Genomic DNA, 20,164 nt, shown 5'->3' with positions numbered 1-20,164 from the left:
AACTATATTTCAAAATTTGTGTGAAAGCTATCTGAAATTTATGGATTTGATATCTGTTAATATCATTCACTGAATAACAACACTTTAAGTTAGTTCCCTTGTCATAGTTATAAACCAAAGTATATCATCACATAAGTATAGGCCAAACCTATAAAGCTATCGTCAAAGTACTCACTTCTCAAACGTGCTTCAATCTCTTCATCCTCGGTTGCACACTGACCAACCAACCCTAACGGCAATTTTCACTTTTCGTCATTGAGCCATGTCTCCTCTCCAAAACAAAGTTGTACAGAGCGATCCAATGGCAAAACCGGAGATTTGTGCAATCAAGGAAATTAACACGAGACAGCTTCTGCAGCTGGCTGAGACTCTTGACCATCCGTCTCAGTAACTAAAGGGCTTTTCTGAAACTTATTCCTCAGCTGACCACAAGCAGCACTCGCATCAAGTCCTCTTGTTTGTCTTACGCTTGCTGTTATCTTACGCGATTCCAACGCAGATGCAAACGCCAGGACCTGCACAATTGGTTAATAAAAGTGATTAGGGACTGACTTATTTGTATTTTTATTGAAGTTTATAGACCAAAACTAAACCCAAAACAGAGTGCCTGTGCTTAATGGTTATTAACATACCGCTTTCTTGTAAGGTCGCTTGTACTCTGATCCTTCTATCGGGTTGTAAGGTATCAAATTTACGTGATAAGTTTTACCCCATTCACGGAGTAGCTCTGCAAGTTCCACCGCATGCTCAACTTGATCATTGACTCCAGCTACATCATCATTGTGAACTTATGTTAAAGTAGATGATAAAATGAGAGAGACGAACAAAAAATTTGTTTATCTCAAGTCTCACACACCTAGAAGGGCATATTCGAAGGAGACTCGTCTATTTGTTTCTTGGAAGTAATCACGACAATCCTTCATAATTGCTTCCAGCGGATAAGCCTTGGCACTTGGTACAATTTTCTCCCTGAGACTCTGATTTGGCGCATGTAAGCTATTTCACCAAAAGAACAGCTCAAGAATGAGTAAATCATATAAAAAAATGAAAATCAATGAGAAAAGACCGATCCAGCATATGTTACATGCTTAGAAAATAAGATTTCATGATATGCTTGGGGTATCTTGACCTAAGAAAGCTGAGTAAAGTAAAATTACTCAAAAGAAATTTGTATAAAAGATACATTTTACTTATTGAACAACACATGAATAAAACCAGAAAGTGAGGAGTGAGGACGCACCTGACAGCTAAGGTTGACTGCAGCTTATGAGAGGCAAGCTTCTTGATTGTGTTCGGAACACCTACTGTTGATATTGTAATCATTCGTTGTCCGATTTCAATGTCCTGAGTAAAGGAAAAGCATACCATGAGTGAGTCCTAAGCCTTATAGTTTTAACATTATGCAACTAATATTTGTGCAGAAAAATAAATCATATATTTGAACATCTTATTAAGTATTAATGCTTCAAACATGATTTTTAATAGTCAAGTCTTTGTCTCGGCTTGCCAATTACTTTACAGTGCATAGATACTTAGCAAGAACTTCATTCATTTCTACAAGAACCATGTCGAAATGGCAGTTGACTAATGGCAGATATTACCTTGTTCAAACAACGATGAGCATCAAGTACTGACTTTAGGTTCAACATCGGCTCACCCATTCCCATGAAAACCACATTTGTCACTCTATGCTTGAACACGTCCTCAATAGCCAGTACCTAGACATTTAAAATTACACTGTAAACACAAGCCATATTTACATTTAACTATGAAATTCTTCTTCCGGATCTTAACATGTTTCTAAATACTTAAGCGTCTCTAATCTCTATGATGTAAAAACAAAATATGGTACAATGATAATCTTCTGCAAATGATATTCTACAATCTACATAAGATCTTATCCTAAGTGTTTCATCTTGGACCAAAACACCAATTCATAAATCTGTATCATGCTCTCTTTTTCATTATCATTCCATAAGAATCTTCCTTCTAACAGATTTCATTTTACCTAATCCATAAGATGCAGAAAACAAGAGGTAATATAGAAGTAAACCTGCTCAATAATTTCATGTCGCTGAAGATTTCTTGAAAACCCTCCTTTTCCAGTGGCACAGAACGAGCAACGCAACGGACATCCAACCTAAAGCAGAACTTCAAAACATCAGCTATAAAACTCAATCATGCAAAGCAAAAAAAACAAATCTCTAACAATAAGAAGTCAATTTACCTGGGAAGAGACACAAGCAGTGAGGCGCGTTATGCCCTTCTCATCATCTTGAACCGGTATACCAACAGTTTCAATCAACAGGTTATCTTCAAGCTTTAGCAGAAGCTATAAGATAAAAACAACAAAAGACAAAACATTAGAAACCTTAAACACTAGATCAAACTAAACTTCAGAGAGAAATCTCAACATTGCCAAAGTTACCTTAATGGTACCATCAGTGGCAGTAACAGTTTGGTAAATGGGTGATCTTCCCACTTTAAATCCACCTTCCACAAGTTCTTTACGAAACGTCTGTGGCACTTTAAGCATCATGAAAATTGGTTAATCATTTGCAAAACTGTCAAGGAAGACGAAATATTCAAAAAACATAGAACTTGGTAAGAATTTACTCACAGTTGCTAAAGTCTTCAACTTTATTAACCTTCCTCTTGTAAATTAGATGATGGAGCTGCTTTCCTCTGTACCCTTCCTGAAAAATCAGAACTTTATCAGCTAAATCACCCAAATTCCTTATTTTCAACTCTTAATTTGCAAAAATCAGATCTTTACTTGACCAAGGTTGATAGCGAGCTGTTGAAGCTCAGGCTCTGACATTCCGATGAGAACATGTGAGTCCACGTGTGGAGTACGCGCCGGTTTGGCAGAGGCTGGTTTCGGAGACGGTACGACGGTTGTGGCGGCAGCGGCAATGGCGAGGGAGTGACGCCGAACTACCATACGAGAGATGGGAACAGAAAAGACGAGGTTTTGAAGCATAGCCATAGTATTGGTTGTTGTCGTCATCATAGCTTCGATCACTGAGAAGACAAGAGTAAACCCTTTTCTTCTGCGGCTAAAACCTCTCTGCAACTCTACGAGTCGAGTAGTTTCGCTCACTAAGTGGATAAGTGAAATAAACGTCACACAGTTCGAATGCAGAAGCAAGAACCGGCACGCATTTCACTAAACCGTAATTGTAATATTGGGACCAAACTAGACCAAAATCGTGTAACGGTTGCGTTTTGCTTTCCCTTTGTGGTTTAATGCTATTTGGACCAAACTAGACCAAAATCGTGAAACGATTGCGTTTTGCTTTCCTTTTGTCGTTTAATGCTATTGTAGTTTCATAAGGTTTTCATTTGCTTCAATACTAAAGGTTGGAGTTCAAATGACATTTCAAATTTTATCAATTTTTTAAGATTAAGCTGCTAGAAATTTTGTATACGTGATCTGTTGTGTAAATTACAGAAGCCAACAAAACACAATTTGGATTTGTGTTGGTCATTGCACATTGATTAGTATTTTTACTTGTAACAAATTTGGATTTCAAAACTGAAGATATAGGAAAATCTCTACATCAAATGTTAAAGGAACAAAAATACAAGAGTGTTACAACAGAAGAGGTAAAAAATACCTCAGTTATATACTTCACTCGATATAACAGCACACAAGGAAGCCTAACCTAAAGGCTAAACATGTTCTCTAAGGTTGTGGGTATGGGACATGTAACCGGAAAACTTAATGTATCCATTATCAGTCTCGACCTGCACGGTTTGTCCTGAACAATCCGTGGAAAACGGATCTCCGCAGTTTCAAGTACTCGCCGGAAAAATGTCCATCCCGGAACTCAATTACCAGCTTGACCGATTTTCCGAATCTAAAAAGCCTACACAAGGTGCCTGCCAAAAGGTTTTTGTGTAAACCGTTTTTCGGATGACTTAGTACCAGTTTTAAAACCAAGTTTCTTGGTATCCTTAACCGGATTGATCTGACTCGGTTTTCCCAAGTTGTCCTGAAGTTGTTGCAAGGCACGGACCACTTGGTCCATGGTCGGGCGCGACTTGGGTTCGAATGAGAGACATTGCACAGCAATGCTGGCCACTCTCACGGCTTCTTCAGGTAGGTACTGTGTGTCTAGCCGAGTGTCCACGATTAGGAGAACCTTGCGTTTGCTTGTGAGGTATGGTCGAGCCCAATCCACAAGGTTTTCTTCTTTAGCCGGCCTGTTATGATCCAACGCTCGCTTACCTGATAAAATCTCTAGAAGCAATACTCCGAAACTGTACACATCGCTTCTTGCATTCAAGTGACCTGAAATGATACAAGGATTTAAACAATTATCCTTATGCTCTAAAATATTTGATCAAACTAGTCACAATTCATATTTGAGGTGATAGATTTTTACCTGATGACATGTACTCAGGTGCGGCGTAGCCATATGTACCCATGACCCTTGTACTAACATAGCTCAAATCACCCATTGGACCGTCCCTAGCTAGTCCAAAGTCAGAAAGTTTTGCGTTGTAGTCCTGTTTAAGGGAAACAAAGTCATCAGTAAAGTACTAATTCTTTGAATATGTATTTCTCTACATACCGCATCAAGTAAGATGTTCGAGGCTTTAATGTCACGGTATATCACTTTGACGGGATCGCTGTGAAGAAAAGCAAGCCCCTTTGCTGCATCAAGCGCAACCTTGATCCGTAGAAACCATGGGAGTGGCTTAAAATATGCACCTCCTGCATCCCAAAACCATTTCCATCAGAACCAAAAACAAAAGAACATAGATTTTGATCAAAGATAAGATGATCCATAGGACTCACTTCTGAATAGATGATTCTCAAGACTTCCTTTTTGCATAAACTCGTAGACAAGAAGACGGTGTTCATCCTCTAAGCAATACCCGATTAGTTTGACTAGATTTGGGTGACTCAATTGCCCCAAGTAATTGATCTCTGTCTGAATTACAACAAAACACAACACTACAACAGATCAGACACACACATTCACATATATAACTCAAAGTTTGAGGAAATGAAAACACTGTACCAGCCATTCACGGTGACCTTGAAAACCTTCTTGGTTAAGCTTTTTAACGGCGATGACCAAACCGGTTCCGGGTTTAGTCGGAGTGAGAGTGGTCTCATCTAACCAGCCTTTAAAGACACAACCAAAGCCACCTTCTCCGATCACACTATCTGGTCTGAAGTTTCTTGTGGCAAGTTTGAGTTCGTTAAAGGTGAAACTTTTGACGGGGGTCGAACTCAATATCTCCCCTTCCGTCTTCTGAGCCGCCGCTACAGTTGACGACGATTTCCGACTCGAGAGACTTAGACCGTAAAGATCGCTGCTCTTACCTACACACACACATATGTTGACCATTTTCAAAATTGGAGCATAATCAAAATCCGAAATTTACTTCTTTTTTGTCAAACGACTCAAACCCATGAATTAAAACAGAGAGATGCATAATTCCAGATTTTCTTGAAAAAAACGGAAATAAGAAGGAGCAAAGAGATGGTACCATTGTGGAAGATGTCGGCTTTGACTCGAGAACTGAAGCAGGAACCCATCAGCTAAGAACAGATTCGTTTTCTTATATTTGGTTCTTGATCGTTCTTCTTCAGCTGCTTGAGCTGAATATGGATTATGTAAACAGAACAGAAAGAGGAAATATAGAAACTTTGGACCCACAAGGCAAAAAAAAAAAAAGGAGATAAAGATGAGAGATGTGAACAGAGATCAGAGCGGAAAGAAGAAAGAGAAGGAAGTGTTTTGGGTTTGGTGTTAATGAGAGGCACGAGGGGTGACCAGAAGAAGAAGAAGAAGAAGAAGAATGGTCTTTTTTTTTCTTTGTGGATGTAGTGTGAAAGAAAGTCAAACAATTGGACACAAATAAAAAAGTTTAGTTCGGCGAAAAGATAAAGGTCGTTGGATTCTATTTGATCAAAACCTTGTTTGAAAAATCGCTAGGCGCTAGTCGGGCGCTCGGCATGGGCCTAGCGATTAATCGGAAAATCAGATTAAAATCGGGGATTAATCGGGGATTAGTTTTAGGGTTATTTTAATATTTTGAAAACATATTAATCCAATATTATTTTTAAAATTGCAGTAAACACATAAAAATGTATTTTTGAGACAAATATTTATGATTTTTATTAAAATATGAATATAAATTATTGTAAAACATTACAAACTCCCAATTCAAATGATTGAATAACAAAAATAAAAAGTTTTTTTATACTGGCAATCTAAAAATAATCGGGGTATGTAAGATTAGGCGGGGAATAATCGGATTAGGCGGGGAATAATCGGATTAGGCGGAAAGTAATCGGGTGACTGATTTCTTTAAGGGATTAGTCATTAATCGAGGCGGACAGGGTGGGCCTAGCGATTAAGCGGGGAGTAATCGGGTCTAGGCGGGGATTTTTAGAACATTTGATCAAAATGATATGAGCCATTTTTTAAGATCTTTTGGCAATATCCTTTTAAAGGTTTTTTTTCAGAAATTTGGAAAAGGAGAAATTTTAGTCAAATTACTTGTTTTGGTGCTGTTTTGTTACTGTCTGTGTCTGAAAGATTACCTTACCATTAACGGGACGACAAACCAACAGCGAAACATGGACGTTTTTTTTTTTTTTTGTCGTAAAAATATATTTTATTTGGTCTCTCGACGTTAAGTGGTTTGTGTTTGTAAGTTGAAAATTACGTATTATGTGGGTAGGTCTATATTAATGTTTGTACCATGGATTTTTAATAATTAAACCAGTAGAATTTCGAAAATCAAATCACTAGACAGTAGACACCAATGAAAATCGAGATGTCATGTACGTTTATTTTTTTCTTGTCGTACGGAACTCGTTATTCTAGATATGCAAAGTTTTTTACATAAACAAAAGATTGACGTAAGCTCTCTCTAGTCTCTAATCACGTAATAAATTCAAATGATTAAAAAAGTCATAATCACGAATTCATTAAATGGAATATAGGTTTGACTTGGGTGGTAGGTTTGTGATTATGAGTCGCGTATTGTTTTACAAGTCGCTGTTTTTGTTTGGTATAACTTGGACTTTTTGTAGATGAAAATCCAAATTGCCTTAAGAAGATTTTCCTCTAAATATTTTCGACACGGCCGGTTGGACAATATTGACGTACGGAGGTACTACTTGGACTTGCCGTGTCTTCCACACAGCTAAAAATTAAAATTCACCTTTTGTTCCGGTTATAATGTGGCTACAAAAGTCACCTACACTATTTGCTTTCTATGGTTGAGATGTCGTTTCAGATTAGAAAAACACATCGATATTTCATAATTGTTTGTTTAATGGTTACAAAAATAAAATTGACTACTCGATTGTTGCAACAGTTGAAACAGATAATTTCAAATAAATTTTGATGATCCATACACGTATTTGTACCTATGTAGTATCATGTGTCTGTATCTATATTCGATCTTCCAAGTATCTATACAAATTCAAAGCATATATTAATGTCTCTAGTTGAATCGGATGTTACAGATAACTTTTCCAAATTTTATGGAAAAGTAAAGTAAATTATGAGCACATAGCTAGGTTTAAATCTTTACTTGACAATATGTATATATTTTGCCGTGTGGCCCAAAGTTGGATTGTGAGACATGTGAGGTATTTGACAATTCGGTTTGGATAGTGATTATGTAATTACCTACAGGCCTAAAAGCCCACTAACAATGAAAGTGAAGCCTATTACACTTTGTTTTTCACATTGCTCATTTTTTTTTCGTTTCTCAATTTTTTGAAAAGAGGTTTTTTTTTTTTCATCTAAATTTTTTTTTTAATTTGTAAAGCAATACGAAGTGTAAAGAAAATCAAAGCAAGTGATAACACAGATCCAAAAAATATTAGTGTAAATTGTAAAAAGATAAATCCAAATCGAAATGAATGTAGAGACCAAGATAAATAAACAATGGATTTTTTTTTTTGATAACTCAGGGTAAATTCCAAGACTATGGAGGGGTCTAAAACTAATCCCAGAGATAGGGTTTCCCCCAGGTTTTCAAATGGGCCGTAAACAATGGGTCCATACAGTGCCGGCTCTCCCCATGTGCGGGGAGTGCTCCTGCACAGGGTCCAAAAAAATTTTGTCTTTTTTTTCAACTAAATTTATTAAAATTAAGGTCCAAATTTTTTTATATATATATATATATATATATACATAAAAAATTAGGGCCAATTGTTTTTTTCAGCTCAGGGTTCTTAATTTTTTTGAGCCGGCCCTGGGTCCATATCCATGTGGCCAAATGGATAAAACTGAGCAATTCTGCGTCTGGGGAAAATCGATCCCTGACTTAGACCAACAGAACCACTCTTCCACCAGACTAGAACCACTATCCCACCACATCTGGTTAATAAATAAACAATGGACTTGGTATAAAAGAATTATCATTAACACAAAAAAATCATTTTATGCGATTAAAAAATGTTTTCAAAGACCAGTAATAAACCTGTAATTTATGTAGTTATCCATTGAATCAATCAACAGTTTATGACCACTTGAAAACTTTGGGTTTGATTGGTGAACAAAAATAAAATATTACAAGTTGTACAGTTTTTATTTTTACCAATCACAAAAACTTTATCAAAAGCGTTACTAATAGTTTTACTCTCAGCTTTTTTGTACAGCTTTTTCGTACAGCTCTTTTATACAGCTTTGCACTATTCCGATAAATCTTACAGCTCCAGCTAATAGCTAAAAACTTGTACAGCTTTTGATTACCAATGAGACCTTTTATGTTTTGAATTTTCGAATCAATACGTAAATTTTTATCTATAAATGAATAAAGTCAGTTATTTTTGACATTAAATATAAGAAATATCATCCGAGTCAGCTAATTTTAAACGTTAAAAGCCGCCTTTAACTTCGTCCCCAAGCCAAACTTTTAATTTCTCGATTGTCCGCTACGCTACACCTCATCCCAAACAAATTATCCGTTTTACCCTTTTGTTAGATAAAGTTAAAACTATTTGTTAGTTTCTTTTGGTAAAATGAATATTAGCATATACTCTGTCTTGGTTCATTATTCTGTTTTTTTAATTTTCGGTTCGTTACAGCTTTTTTTAAAAAAGCTCAAATGGTAATTATCATAAATCAAATAAAGGCATTTTTGTCATTTAACATGAGTATTATATTAACCTCATCTTCGCTTCATCTTCCTTTTCGCCTATCTTCCTGGATTTTTCTCATTCGCTAAAAGAACCTTCAAGCTCTCTCTCTCATCGGTATATAATAAATCAATTAATCACACAAGACTCGTGAAAGAGGACGATACGCGTTTTTATTGTTACGGACTCAATTCAATTTTATTCTCTGTGTTTTGAATTTCGCATTAGCTCTGGGTTCGATTTTGGTGTTGAAATTTGAAACAATCGACCGAGATTTGGGAACGATGGGGATGGACTTGAGGGTTGTTCCGGCGGAGGAATGGTTGAATCGAGGGAGACATTCGAGTCATGACGGTGAACGTGACCTAGGGCTAATGGTTACAGATTTTCTGGAAACGGGAGGCGGTGGTAGCGGTGGTGCTGGTTCCTGGTGTAGCAGCGATAGCGATTCTGGATTCCCAGATCCTTCTTACCTTTCCGATAAGATTCAGGTACCAACATCGCACCATTTTGATTATCTTATTTGCTTCAATTCAACGGTGTTTGTATAATTGGGGATAATTTGTGAGATAGAATGGTAGCATTTCTTTAGAGTTGCTATTTGTGGTTTGTGTATTGAATTAGAGGATCTGTTTGTATCTGCAGTATCTCAAGTACTCTGTGGCTCAACACGAGACTGAGGTTCTCTCGGCGGTTCGTACATTGATGCTGACTATTAAGGAGAAAGATCTTCACTCTGTGAAATCCGGTACATGTAACGCCAGTTGCATTAGGTTTTATCTTGCAAAGCTTTTGAGACTTTCTGGATATGATGCAGCTGTTTGTTCAGCAAGATGGCAAGGCGGTGGCAAAGTTCCTGGTGGTATGTTTTCGCGTCTAAGTTCCGCCTTATACATGTGTTTTTTTTGCATATAGAAGTCTGAGAGATTGATATGTTTTGCAGGAGACAATGAGTATATAGATATCATATTGAGTGATACTGAAGTTGGCCAAGATGATCGTTTGATTGTTGACATTGATTTCAGAAGTCATTTTGAAATCGCTCGAGCTGTGGATTCTTACCAACGGATAATGGAATCACTCCCTGTGGTTTATGTAGGAACCGTGGCAAGATTAAACCAGTTCCTCCAAGTAATGGTCGATGCAGCCAAATTCTCCTTAAAGCAGAATTCAATGCCGTTACCTCCTTGGAGATCTCTGAACTACCTGCGATCCAAATGGCATTCACCTCACAAAAGGCATCTCGGTCCGATCGATCATCAAGGTCCTGGAATGTTCTCACCTGGACTACATGGACAGTGTGCTGAGAATTTAAAGAGGCTTCAGTTTGCTCTCCAGGTCGAACAAGAGTCAGAGAGATTCATGAAGAAGAGCAGCGGTTTTAGCCGCAGGAACAAATCCGAGATAATGAGAATTCAAGGGGCTCTTGCTCCTTAAAGAGATTGTACAGATGTTTTTTTGGGGGCATCAAGAGGCCAAAGAATTTTGCTCTGCTGAGTCTTTTTTTGTATGGATTCATTTGGGGTTACAATAATAGCCAAGGTTAGGCTTTATACGAAGAAGGTAATATACGAAAGTAATGCTTTATACGAAGAAGGTAATATACGAAAGTAATACGTCAGTTGTATGATTCGCCATTGGGAGAGATGGTTACAATAAGCATGTTTCTGTTTCGGGTTTTTTTGCCCTGTTATTGTGTGTTAAATTTACTAGTAAATTATGATTAACTTATCACTGTTATGGTCAATGTTTCTTATAATATTCATACCAATGTGGTATACGTATGTTATGACTTCTCATTTCATATCAATATTGCTCAGTTAAGCCAGAAATGCAATTAGTTAATTGAGGTCGATGGACTAACTATCGGACTAATGGTCCGTATCTTGTTAAGTCACATAAACAAGTTATAGAACTACCTTCTAAATTCTACGACCTACGGTCATATCCAATCACCCACAATTTTGTATTCATCCATAAATAAAAAGCCAATGATATATTTCTTTCTTTCTTTCAATAAATCCATGAAGGCATGAACCAATAATAAATGTATTTGATGCATATGATACATATTATCCAAAATTATATTCCATTTTATTCTTAATTAAGTATAAGATCTTCCCATTAAATTCCATTTTATTCTTAATTAAGTATATGATCTTCACATTTTAAATTCTATTTTATCTTAATTTAGTATATGATCTTCCTCTTTTAGTAATGTAAACTTAATAAAATTTTGTACCATTTGTTGCCGGCCGGTTCTTCTATATTAGTATATTACATCAAATTTAATGCCACATTCATGCTTATCATCTACATCCAACTTCTAAATAACATAAACAATTAATTTCACTAGATTTTTAAAGAAAAATTGTAGAGACATGGAGAATCAACATTAGTATAATAAATACACAAATATTCTTAGCCTAGTCTTACTATACAAAACAAAGAAATGGCCAAAACGACACGGTTTTTCACTCTCCCTTTCCTCCTCATTGTCGCCGGCGTGATCTTTCAACTCTCAGCCGTGACTTCCGCCATTGGTATCAACTATGGAACATTAGGGAACCTTCAACCTCCGCAACAAGTGGTTGACTTCATCAAGAAAAATACCACTTTTGCAAGTGTCAAGATCTATGATGCGAATCCCGACATCCTCCGATCCTTCGCTGGCTCTGAAATCAACGTCACCATTATGGTCCCTAACGGTAACATTCCTGCGATGGTCAACGTTGCAAATGCTCGTCAATGGGTCGCTGCCAATGTCTTACCGTTTCATCAGCAGATCAAGTTCAAATACCTTTGTGTCGGAAACGAGATTCTTTCTAGTAACGACAACAACTTGATATCAAATCTTGTGCCAGCGATGCAAAGTCTTAACGAAGCTTTAAAAGCTTCCAATCTCACTTATATTAAGGTTAGTTTCAAGTCATAAACTCATAATGATAAAAAAACAAAAAAAAACAACCTGCATTAAGCGATTTTTTTATTCCTGTGATTAACAACGACAACACTAATACAAGTTATTTAAATGAATGTCATGTCTTTTTTTGGCAATATATGAATCATTCGTTATAAATATTTTTTGAATGTCATTGTTATTTGTTAATTATTATTATCAACAAAATGTAAGTCCACCATTATTTGGTTACAGGTAACAACTCCACATGCATTTACCATAAGCTTTAACCATAATACACCAAGCGAAAGCAGATTTACTGACGATCAAAAAGATTTTTTTACAAAGATCTTGGAGTTTCATCGTCAGGCTAAGTCCCCATTCATGATCAACGCCTACACTTTTTTCACGATGGACCCGAACAATGTCAGTTACGCAATATTTGGTCCATCAAATTCAGTAACGGATACCAATACACGACAGACCTACAACAACATGTTTGACGCAGTCATGGATGCAACTTACTCTGCTATGAATGCTCTTGGCTACGGCGACCTAGATATCGCTGTAGGGGAGACCGGTTGGCCTACCGCTTGTGATGCTCCATGGTGCTCACCTCAAAACGCTGAAAACTACAACCTCAATATCATCAAGCGTGCAGAGGTTATAGGGACACCTCTTATGCCCAACCGCCACATCGATATCTTCATATTTGCATTGTTCAATGAAGATGGGAAACCCGGTCCAACCCGTGAGAGAAATTGGGGGATATTTAAACCGGATTTTTCGCCGATGTATGATGTTGGGGTCCTAAAAGGCGGTATAAGCCCGCTTCCACCGATAAACAATGGAAAATGGTGTGTGGCAAAACAAGAAGCGACATACATGCAACTACAAGCAAATATTGATTGGGTGTGCAGCCATGGTATTGATTGTACACCAATCTCACTTGGTGGAATATGTTTTGACAACAACAACATGACGACTCGCTCCTCGTTCATTATGAACGCTTATTATCAAAGCAAGGGATGTTCTGATGATGCTTGTAATTTTAGCGGTAGTGGCATGGTCACCACTACCAACCCAAGCACTAGCACATGCCCTATACCAATAGGGGAAGGCGGTGGCGGCACAGAAAGCAAAAGTGGAAATTGGTGTATGGCGAAACAAGAAGCGACAGAGACACAACTACAAGCGAATATTGATTGGGTGTGCAGCCAAGGTATAGATTGTAAACCAATCTCACCTGGTGGCCTATGTTTTGATAACAACAACATTAAGACTCGATCTACGTTCATTATGAACGCTTATTACCAAAGCAAAGGATACTCCAGAGAGGCTTGTGATTTCAAGGGTAGTGGCATTGTCACTAATACCAACCCAAGCACTAGCACATGCGTCGTACGAGGCGGTGGGGCACCAGCATCAGTAACGCCCTGAATTTTTGATTGTAAACCTAAACTGTGGAGGCACCAGCACTAGCACATTTGTATAGGTCTATAATCTTTGATTACCAACCCAAGCACTAGCACATGCGTCGTACGAGGCGGTGGAGGCACCAGCATCAGTAACGCCCTGAATTTTTCTAAAAGTAACGACTACTGATCAAACTGAAAAAATCAATAAAACAAGATCATTTTATTTCATTATAAGAACTTTGTTTTTATGTACTTAGTTGTATCTTATTTTCATTATAGACGTATACATGAAAATAAAAAATTATATACATACAGTCTGGTATAATTATCCAAATTATACTTTGTCATTTCCATCTATTGATCATTTTCTAGTAATTCATATAACTTGCCATATCCAAATAGTATTATTCAGTTTTATTCTTTAATATACTTTTTTTCGACATTTTTTTTTCGGTATTGTGAAAGTTATTAATCAATAAAACTTTTATTTTTTTTGGCTACTTTTAAGAATAATTTTAGGTAATGCAAGAAAGTCAAACCGCAACACGGACCCATTCTCGGTTTAGTATCCGGTTTGTTCAACATATAAGACACTGCTTAAAGCAGAACCGAACGAACCGAACCAAAAAGTCAAACCGAAATTGCTTATCTCAATTTGAGCTCTGCAAAATCTGCTGCACTTTATTCTGAAATTAGGGATCGAACCATCTTCACGGATCAATCATTAAACTTTTCTTGCTTATTCTTCACGGATTGTCTTCTTCACTCTCTCTCTTTCTTGTGAAACCAAAACAGATCTCAAATCTGGGGAGCAACAATGGAGTTTTTGGTAACAGTTGCGGAATTCGGCCTCTTGCTGCTGCTGATCGTCTTCTTCGGATTTCTCTCCGTCGTCGTTTTTGAAGCTTGGAGAAGGAGAAACAGTAACGTGTACGTTTTACTCCATTTCTTCGATTTTCTCTATCTTGGCCTCTGATTCTGGGAATAAGATTTGATTAATTTGTTTTGGATTTTCTCAGCTCTGTCGAGACGGTGACTACACTGGAGGATCCGAAATCTATAAAACCGGTATCGTCTGATTCATTTTCGTTTCTGATTGATTTTATCGTATTAGTTTACTGTGATAATCTGGTTTAGTGTGGCAAAGAACGATAGCATTTGAAAATCAGTTAAATTATACTTAGTGGAACTGAGATTTTCTCGTAGAAAAGTTTTGCGTTGGCGATTTAAAGATAGCCATGCTGAGTTTTGGATATTAGAATTTGACTCACTTGATCACATTTTGCTGGTGGCCTTTTTCTATGAGATTGAGGAATCCGATTTTGTTTTTACTGACACTGTTTTTCAAACTTTATCATCAGATTCCTTGCCCTCATATCACTGACCCTGCCGAGAAGTATTTGTCATTAATAGTTCCAGCGTATAATGAAGAACTAAGACTTCCTGCAGCTCTTGAGGAAACAATGGAGTAAGTTAAACAACTTCCACTTCTTCAAATCTGCCATTCCTATAAAAGGATTTTGTATCTGCTTCCAATCGTGAGAAGTTTGCTTCTCTTGCGAAACAGCAGCACAAGTCTTATTTATGCATACTACAGAGGCATAATTGTAATTCGCCTGTGGTTTGCAGTTACCTTCAAGATCGTGCATCACGGGACACGAGTTTTTCTTTTGAGGTAAATAGTTTTCCATTCTTCTGTTTTTTTCTACTTACAACTGATCAAGGTTGATTCTTAACATAGATATGGCCTTTGTTATGGTGAATATGTATGAGCTTTTAAACGTTTTTTGTCCCTATATATTTAATTCACCTAACTCTATAAAAAAAGTGAGAGTAATAAACACAACTTATTAGTCTATCAGTATAGACTACCCACTCATGCTAAATTGCTCAATAATCTTTATTGTGTTACTTAAACCCTATATGCATCAGTGGAGTAAGTTTACTTTTTTTCCTTCTAGGTGGTGATTGTTGATGATGGAAGTGTTGATGGAACAAAAAGAGTAGCTTTTGATTTTGTTAGAAAGCACACAGTTGACAACATAAGGGTTATACCCCTTGGGAAGAATCAAGGCAAAGGGGAAGCTATAAGAAAAGTGAGTTCAACTCGTAGCGCATGCAACTATATATATTTATTCTGTGTGACTTGAGTAAGACCGTATACTTGTCATTTCATTCGAGAAAAAAATTAATCGAAGCTTTCTACTTTTTTGAAAGCATTAAATAGGGAATGTTGCATTCGCGGGGTCAGCTACTTCTCATGTTGGATGCTGATGGAGCAACTAAAGTAACCGACCTAGAAAAACTTGAAAATCAGGTCTGCCCTTAGTTTTGGCTATTAGAATTTCAGACAAACTAGAAATTGTGCTATAAATTTTCCTGATCTCCTAGCCTCTCAGATCAACGCAGTAGCCAGAGAAGAATATTCAATCAGAAATCCAGCATCTAAGGATATGGATTTTAGAATAGGTGATGTTCAAGTATCCGCATTTGGTTCTCGTGCTCATCTCGAGGAGAAAGCTCTTGCTACAGTTAAGTTTTGCAATCGTCTGTTCTAGACAGCATCATTCTGTCTATGTACACACATGGATGCATATACATAATACGCGTCTTAGATAATTGACTTTAGTCTTTCAATTTCAGAGGAAATGGTATCGCAACTTTCTGATGAAGGGCTTCCATCTTGTGGTTCTATTGGCTGCTGGTCCTGGTATTCGAGATACACAGGTGGCTTTTTAAATCTCATTTGTTGTTTCCTTCTGATCTCTCTGTTTCACCAAGACATAATCTTGAATAGTAATAACTAAAAATCATTTTTCTATCAGTGTGGCTTCAAGATGTTTACTAGAGCTGCTGCTAGGAGACTTTTCACAAACGTCCATCTGAAAAGGTATATATGAGTAAATGAAACGATGATGATAAACTAGCAGTTAAAACATCAATAAGAGTCGCATTTGACTTGGTCTATGCGCAGGTGGTGCTTTGATGTTGAATTGGTGTACTTGTGCAAGCGTTTTAATATTCCAATGGTTGAGATCTCTGTGAAATGGTCTGAAATCCCCGGGTCTAAAGTCAGTATGTTGAGCATTCCAAACATGCTTTGGGAGCTTGCTTTAATGTCTGTGGGATACAGAACTGGCATGTGGAAGATCCATCAAGTATGAGACACATAGACAACACAACATACATAGAGCGTCTCCTCTTGGGAAAAAAACCCAGTCCACGCGGGTTTGCTGCAAAGATGATATAGTTTGATGTCTCTGAATTTCTGATCAAGCAAAAGGAGAGCTAAGGCGATAGAAAACATGTTGGTCTTTCTTTCAATAGATGTAATAAAAATCTTACCGGATTAGAAATGATGAAATGAAATAGATTTTTTTGGTTTTAGTAATGACTCTCTCAAACATGCCAATGACTATGCTCTCTCTACTCTGAGTTTTACATCTTTGAAGTCCAAATCTCTTAGGGTTTAAACTTTAAACAGCTGCAGCGGATGGGACTGATTGTTCCGCTTATGAACTAAATCGCATTAATTTAGGGCGGACAATAATCCGTTGCGGATCAAGTTTGGTTCTTCATATAAAATCAGTACTAATCTGCACCGTCCATTGCAATATTCAAATCAAAGCTAAGAAATTCTTAAACTTCCATCTCAGGCTAAAACAATCAGTAGATAACTCGTTTTCTGAATATCATTGTGGCTCAAATTTATAATTTTATATAATCAGAAAACTTTAAAGCTTTCAAAATGTAACGATTTTACCTATAAACCGCCAAAAAAACCTGCACTTGTATCCTCGTCGACAGTGAAATGCCAAATACTTGCACTACCCTCCTCCGTATGCTCCGGGAATGTAAGAACTTCCGGTTACTTCTACAAATTCACGGCAGCTTGATCGTCGCAGGTCTTAAACCTCATAACCAGCTAATAAACGCTTATTCTCTCTTTCAAAGACCAGACCTTTCTCGCAAAATCGTTGATTCAGTTCCATACCCAGGTGTTGTCTTATGGAATTCCATGATCAGAGGATACACGAGAGCCGGTTTGCACAAAGAAGCTCTCGAAGTCTTCGGGTACATGTCAGAGGCGAAAGGTATTGATCCAGACAAGTACACTTTCACTTTTGCTTTGAAGGCTTGTGCCGGATCTATGGACTTTGAGGAGGGTTTACGGATACATGATTTGATTGCTGAGATGGGTTTTGAGTCTGATGTTTATATAGGAACTGCTTTAGTTGAAATGTATTGTAAAGCTGGTGACTTGGTTTCTGCAAGACAAGTGTTCGATAAAATGCCTGTCAAGGATATTGTTACTTGGAACACTATGGTTTCCGGGTTGGCTCAAAATGGATGTTCAAGTGAAGCTTTGCGGTTGTTTCGTGATATGCATTCGAGTTTTGTTGACATTGATCATGTTAGTCTCTACAATCTGATCCCTGCGGTTTCAAAGCTAGAGAAGAATGATGTGTGCAGATGCCTTCACGGACTTGTGATTAAGAAAGGTTTTACCTCTGCTTTCTCTAGTGGGTTGATTGACATGTATTGCAAATGCGCAGATTTATATGCTGCTGAATGCGTTTTTGAAGAAGTGTTTAGCAAGGATGAGTCTTCATGGGGCACAATGATGGCAGCTTATGCACATAACGGGTCCTTCGAGGAGGTATTGGAGTTATTTGACGTCATGAGAAATTATGATGTTAGAATGAATAAGGTAGCTGCAGCAAGTGCTCTTCAAGCTGCTGCATATGTAGGGAACTTAGAGAAGGGGATTGCAATTCATGAATACACAGTGCAACAGGGAATGATGAGTGATATTTCGGTTGCAACTTCTCTTATAAATATGTATTCCAAATGTGGTGAGTTGGAGTTAGCGGAACAACTGTTTATTAAAATTAAAGATAGAGATGTTGTTTCTTGGTCTGCCATGATTGCGTCGTTTGAGCAAGCAGGGCAACACGATGAGGCTCTTTCCTTGTTTAGAGATATGATGAGAACACATTTCAAGCCTAATGCTGTAACTTTGACAAGTGTGCTACAAGGGTGTGCAGGAGTAGCCGCCTCTAGATTGGGTAAGAGCATACATTGTTATGCTATAAAGGCTGATGTTGAGTCTGAGTTGGAAACTGCCACAGCTGTTATTTCAATGTATGCTAAATGTGGTCTCTTTTCTCCCACGCTCAAAGCTTTTGAAAGACTGCCAATTAAAGATGCCATAGCATTCAACGCTCTAGCACAAGGGTATACTCAGATTGGTGATGCCAGTAAAGCATTTGATGTGTACAAGAACATGAAGTTACATGGCGTATGCCCAGACTCAGGGACTATGGTTGGTATGCTTCAAACTTGTGCACTCTGTAGTGACTATGCTCGAGGTTCTTGTGTTTATGGGCAAATTATAAAGCATGGGTTCGATTCAGAATGTCACGTGGCACATGCTCTTATTGATATGTTCACCAAATGTGATGCCCTTGCTGCAGCAAAATCCTTGTTTGACAAGTGTGGATTCGAGAAAAGTACTGTATCTTGGAATATAATGATGAATGGGTACTTACTCCATGGCCAGGCTGAAGAAGCTATTGCCACTTTTCGTCAGATGAAGGTTGAGAAATTTCAGCCAAATGCAGTCACTTTTGTTAACATCGTACGCGCAGCAGCAGAATTAGCAGCCTTGAGCCTAGGAATGTCGGTTCATTCCAGTCTCATCCAGTTTGGATTTTGTTCCCACACACCAGTAGGAAACAGCCTTGTAGACATGTATGCCAAATGTGGAATGATAGAATCTTCCAAGAAATGCTTTATCGAGATAAGAAACAAAAACATGGTTTCATGGAACACTATGCTATCAGCTTACGCAGCCCACGGCCTAGCAAACTGTGCAGTCTCACTCTTCTTGTCTATGCAAGAAAACGAACTCAAACCAGATTCTGTTTCCTTTCTGAGTGTTCTTTCAGCTTGTAGACACGCAGGATTAGCCGAAGAAGGAAAACGAATTTTCAAGGAAATGGAAGAGAGACACAAGATCGAAGCGAAAGTTGAACATTACGCGTGTATGGTAGATCTATTAGGGAAGTCTGGTTTGTTTGATGAAGCTGTGGAAATGGTGAGAAGAATGAGAGTGAAAGCAAGTGTAGGAGTATGGGGAGCTTTATTAAATTCTTCAAGAATGCATTGTAATTTGTGGTTAAGTAATGCTGCATTGTGTCAGCTTGTTAAGCTTGAGCCACTAAATCCTTCTCATTATGGTCAAGATCAGAGATTAGGAGAGGCTAATAATGTATCAAGAATTAAGAAAGTTCCTGCTTGTAGTTGGATACAAGTTTGAGAAAACCCAATGCTTTTGATTCTTCTTCTCTCTCTTTTAAATCTCTCTTTATGTACAATTGAAATTGGGGAAAATGTTGGAAAAAATCCTCAATTGTGCAAAAGTGTTAAAAAAAATCATCAACTTTGTATTCGCCTCGGTGAATTTTCCAATTAAATCGTAAATCGTAAACTTTTGTTGACTTCTACGGAATAAATTACCTATGACTCTGTTGAAAATCTTTGTTAACCCGTAAAAACAAAAGAGCCCAACCGGATTCGAACCGGTGACCTATTGATCTGCAGTCAATTGCTCTACCACTGAGCTATAGGCTCTTGTTGGTTTTTATTGTATACTACTAATACAAAGCTCTAAGAAAAACTAAAATTGCATGATGAAATATAATTTTATTTTTAGGAGCT

The 20,164-nt window shown here is 37.6% G+C and overlaps 6 protein-coding genes and 1 non-coding gene across 7 annotated transcripts; 4 read left to right on the top strand and 3 right to left on the bottom strand.

Annotated features, from left to right (window-relative positions):
- Positions 1-15: 15 nt before the first annotated feature.
- Positions 16-3,089, bottom strand: LOC9315876 (probable dual-specificity RNA methyltransferase RlmN). Its single transcript, XM_021027854.1, has 10 exons — positions 2,777-3,089; positions 2,621-2,696; positions 2,429-2,526; positions 2,228-2,332; positions 2,054-2,140; positions 1,602-1,718; positions 1,241-1,344; positions 857-996; positions 633-769; positions 16-515 (listed from the first exon to the last, which is right to left on the bottom strand). The coding sequence occupies exons 1-10, from the start codon at positions 3,011-3,013 to the stop codon at positions 336-338; spliced, it is 1,281 nt and encodes a 426-aa protein (XP_020883513.1). The 5' UTR covers positions 3,014-3,089; the 3' UTR covers positions 16-335.
- Positions 3,090-3,501: 412 nt separating this feature from the next.
- On the bottom strand, positions 3,502-5,936 carry LOC9317735 (serine/threonine-protein kinase BIK1). Its single transcript, XM_021027855.1, has 6 exons — positions 5,509-5,936; positions 5,034-5,341; positions 4,808-4,943; positions 4,581-4,723; positions 4,392-4,515; positions 3,502-4,297 (listed from the first exon to the last, which is right to left on the bottom strand). Exons 1-6 carry the CDS (start codon positions 5,555-5,557, stop codon positions 3,873-3,875), a joined length of 1,185 nt encoding a protein of 394 aa, XP_020883514.1. The 5' UTR covers positions 5,558-5,936; the 3' UTR covers positions 3,502-3,872.
- A 3,244-nt stretch (positions 5,937-9,180) lies between these two features.
- On the top strand, positions 9,181-10,813 carry LOC9317734. Its single transcript, XM_002881622.2, has 4 exons — positions 9,181-9,615; positions 9,770-9,986; positions 10,068-10,687; positions 10,722-10,813. Exons 1-3 carry the CDS (start codon positions 9,409-9,411, stop codon positions 10,559-10,561), a joined length of 918 nt encoding a protein of 305 aa, XP_002881668.1. The 5' UTR covers positions 9,181-9,408; the 3' UTR covers positions 10,562-10,687; positions 10,722-10,813.
- A 145-nt stretch (positions 10,814-10,958) lies between these two features.
- On the top strand, positions 10,959-13,463 carry LOC9317733 (glucan endo-1,3-beta-glucosidase). The gene is made up of 2 exons (XM_002881621.2): positions 10,959-12,041; positions 12,279-13,463. The coding sequence occupies exons 1-2, from the start codon at positions 11,577-11,579 to the stop codon at positions 13,461-13,463; spliced, it is 1,650 nt and encodes a 549-aa protein (XP_002881667.1). The 5' UTR covers positions 10,959-11,576.
- Positions 13,464-14,119: 656 nt separating this feature from the next.
- On the top strand, positions 14,120-16,832 carry LOC9317732 (dolichyl-phosphate beta-glucosyltransferase). The gene is made up of 10 exons (XM_002881620.2): positions 14,120-14,371; positions 14,461-14,509; positions 14,803-14,909; positions 15,071-15,116; positions 15,403-15,537; positions 15,669-15,758; positions 15,841-15,972; positions 16,085-16,168; positions 16,267-16,331; positions 16,416-16,832. Exons 1-10 carry the CDS (start codon positions 14,259-14,261, stop codon positions 16,603-16,605), a joined length of 1,011 nt encoding a protein of 336 aa, XP_002881666.1. The 5' UTR covers positions 14,120-14,258; the 3' UTR covers positions 16,606-16,832.
- An 80-nt stretch (positions 16,833-16,912) lies between these two features.
- LOC9317731 (pentatricopeptide repeat-containing protein At2g39620) lies at positions 16,913-19,787 on the top strand. The gene has a single exon (XM_002881619.2). The coding sequence runs from the start codon at positions 17,253-17,255 to the stop codon at positions 19,761-19,763; it is 2,511 nt and encodes an 836-aa protein (XP_002881665.1). The 5' UTR covers positions 16,913-17,252; the 3' UTR covers positions 19,764-19,787.
- A 218-nt stretch (positions 19,788-20,005) lies between these two features.
- Positions 20,006-20,077, bottom strand: TRNAC-GCA. Its single transcript has one exon. It is a non-coding gene; the product is annotated as a tRNA-Cys (tRNA).
- Between the last annotated feature and the right edge of the window lie 87 nt (positions 20,078-20,164).

This window comes from Arabidopsis lyrata (assembly GCF_000004255.2).
Source record: "Arabidopsis lyrata subsp. lyrata unplaced genomic scaffold ARALYscaffold_4, whole genome shotgun sequence".
Lineage (NCBI taxonomy): Eukaryota > Viridiplantae > Streptophyta > Magnoliopsida > Brassicales > Brassicaceae > Arabidopsis > Arabidopsis lyrata.
Note: the sequence above shows the minus strand (reverse complement) of the source record. Positions and strands in the feature narration are given on the sequence as shown.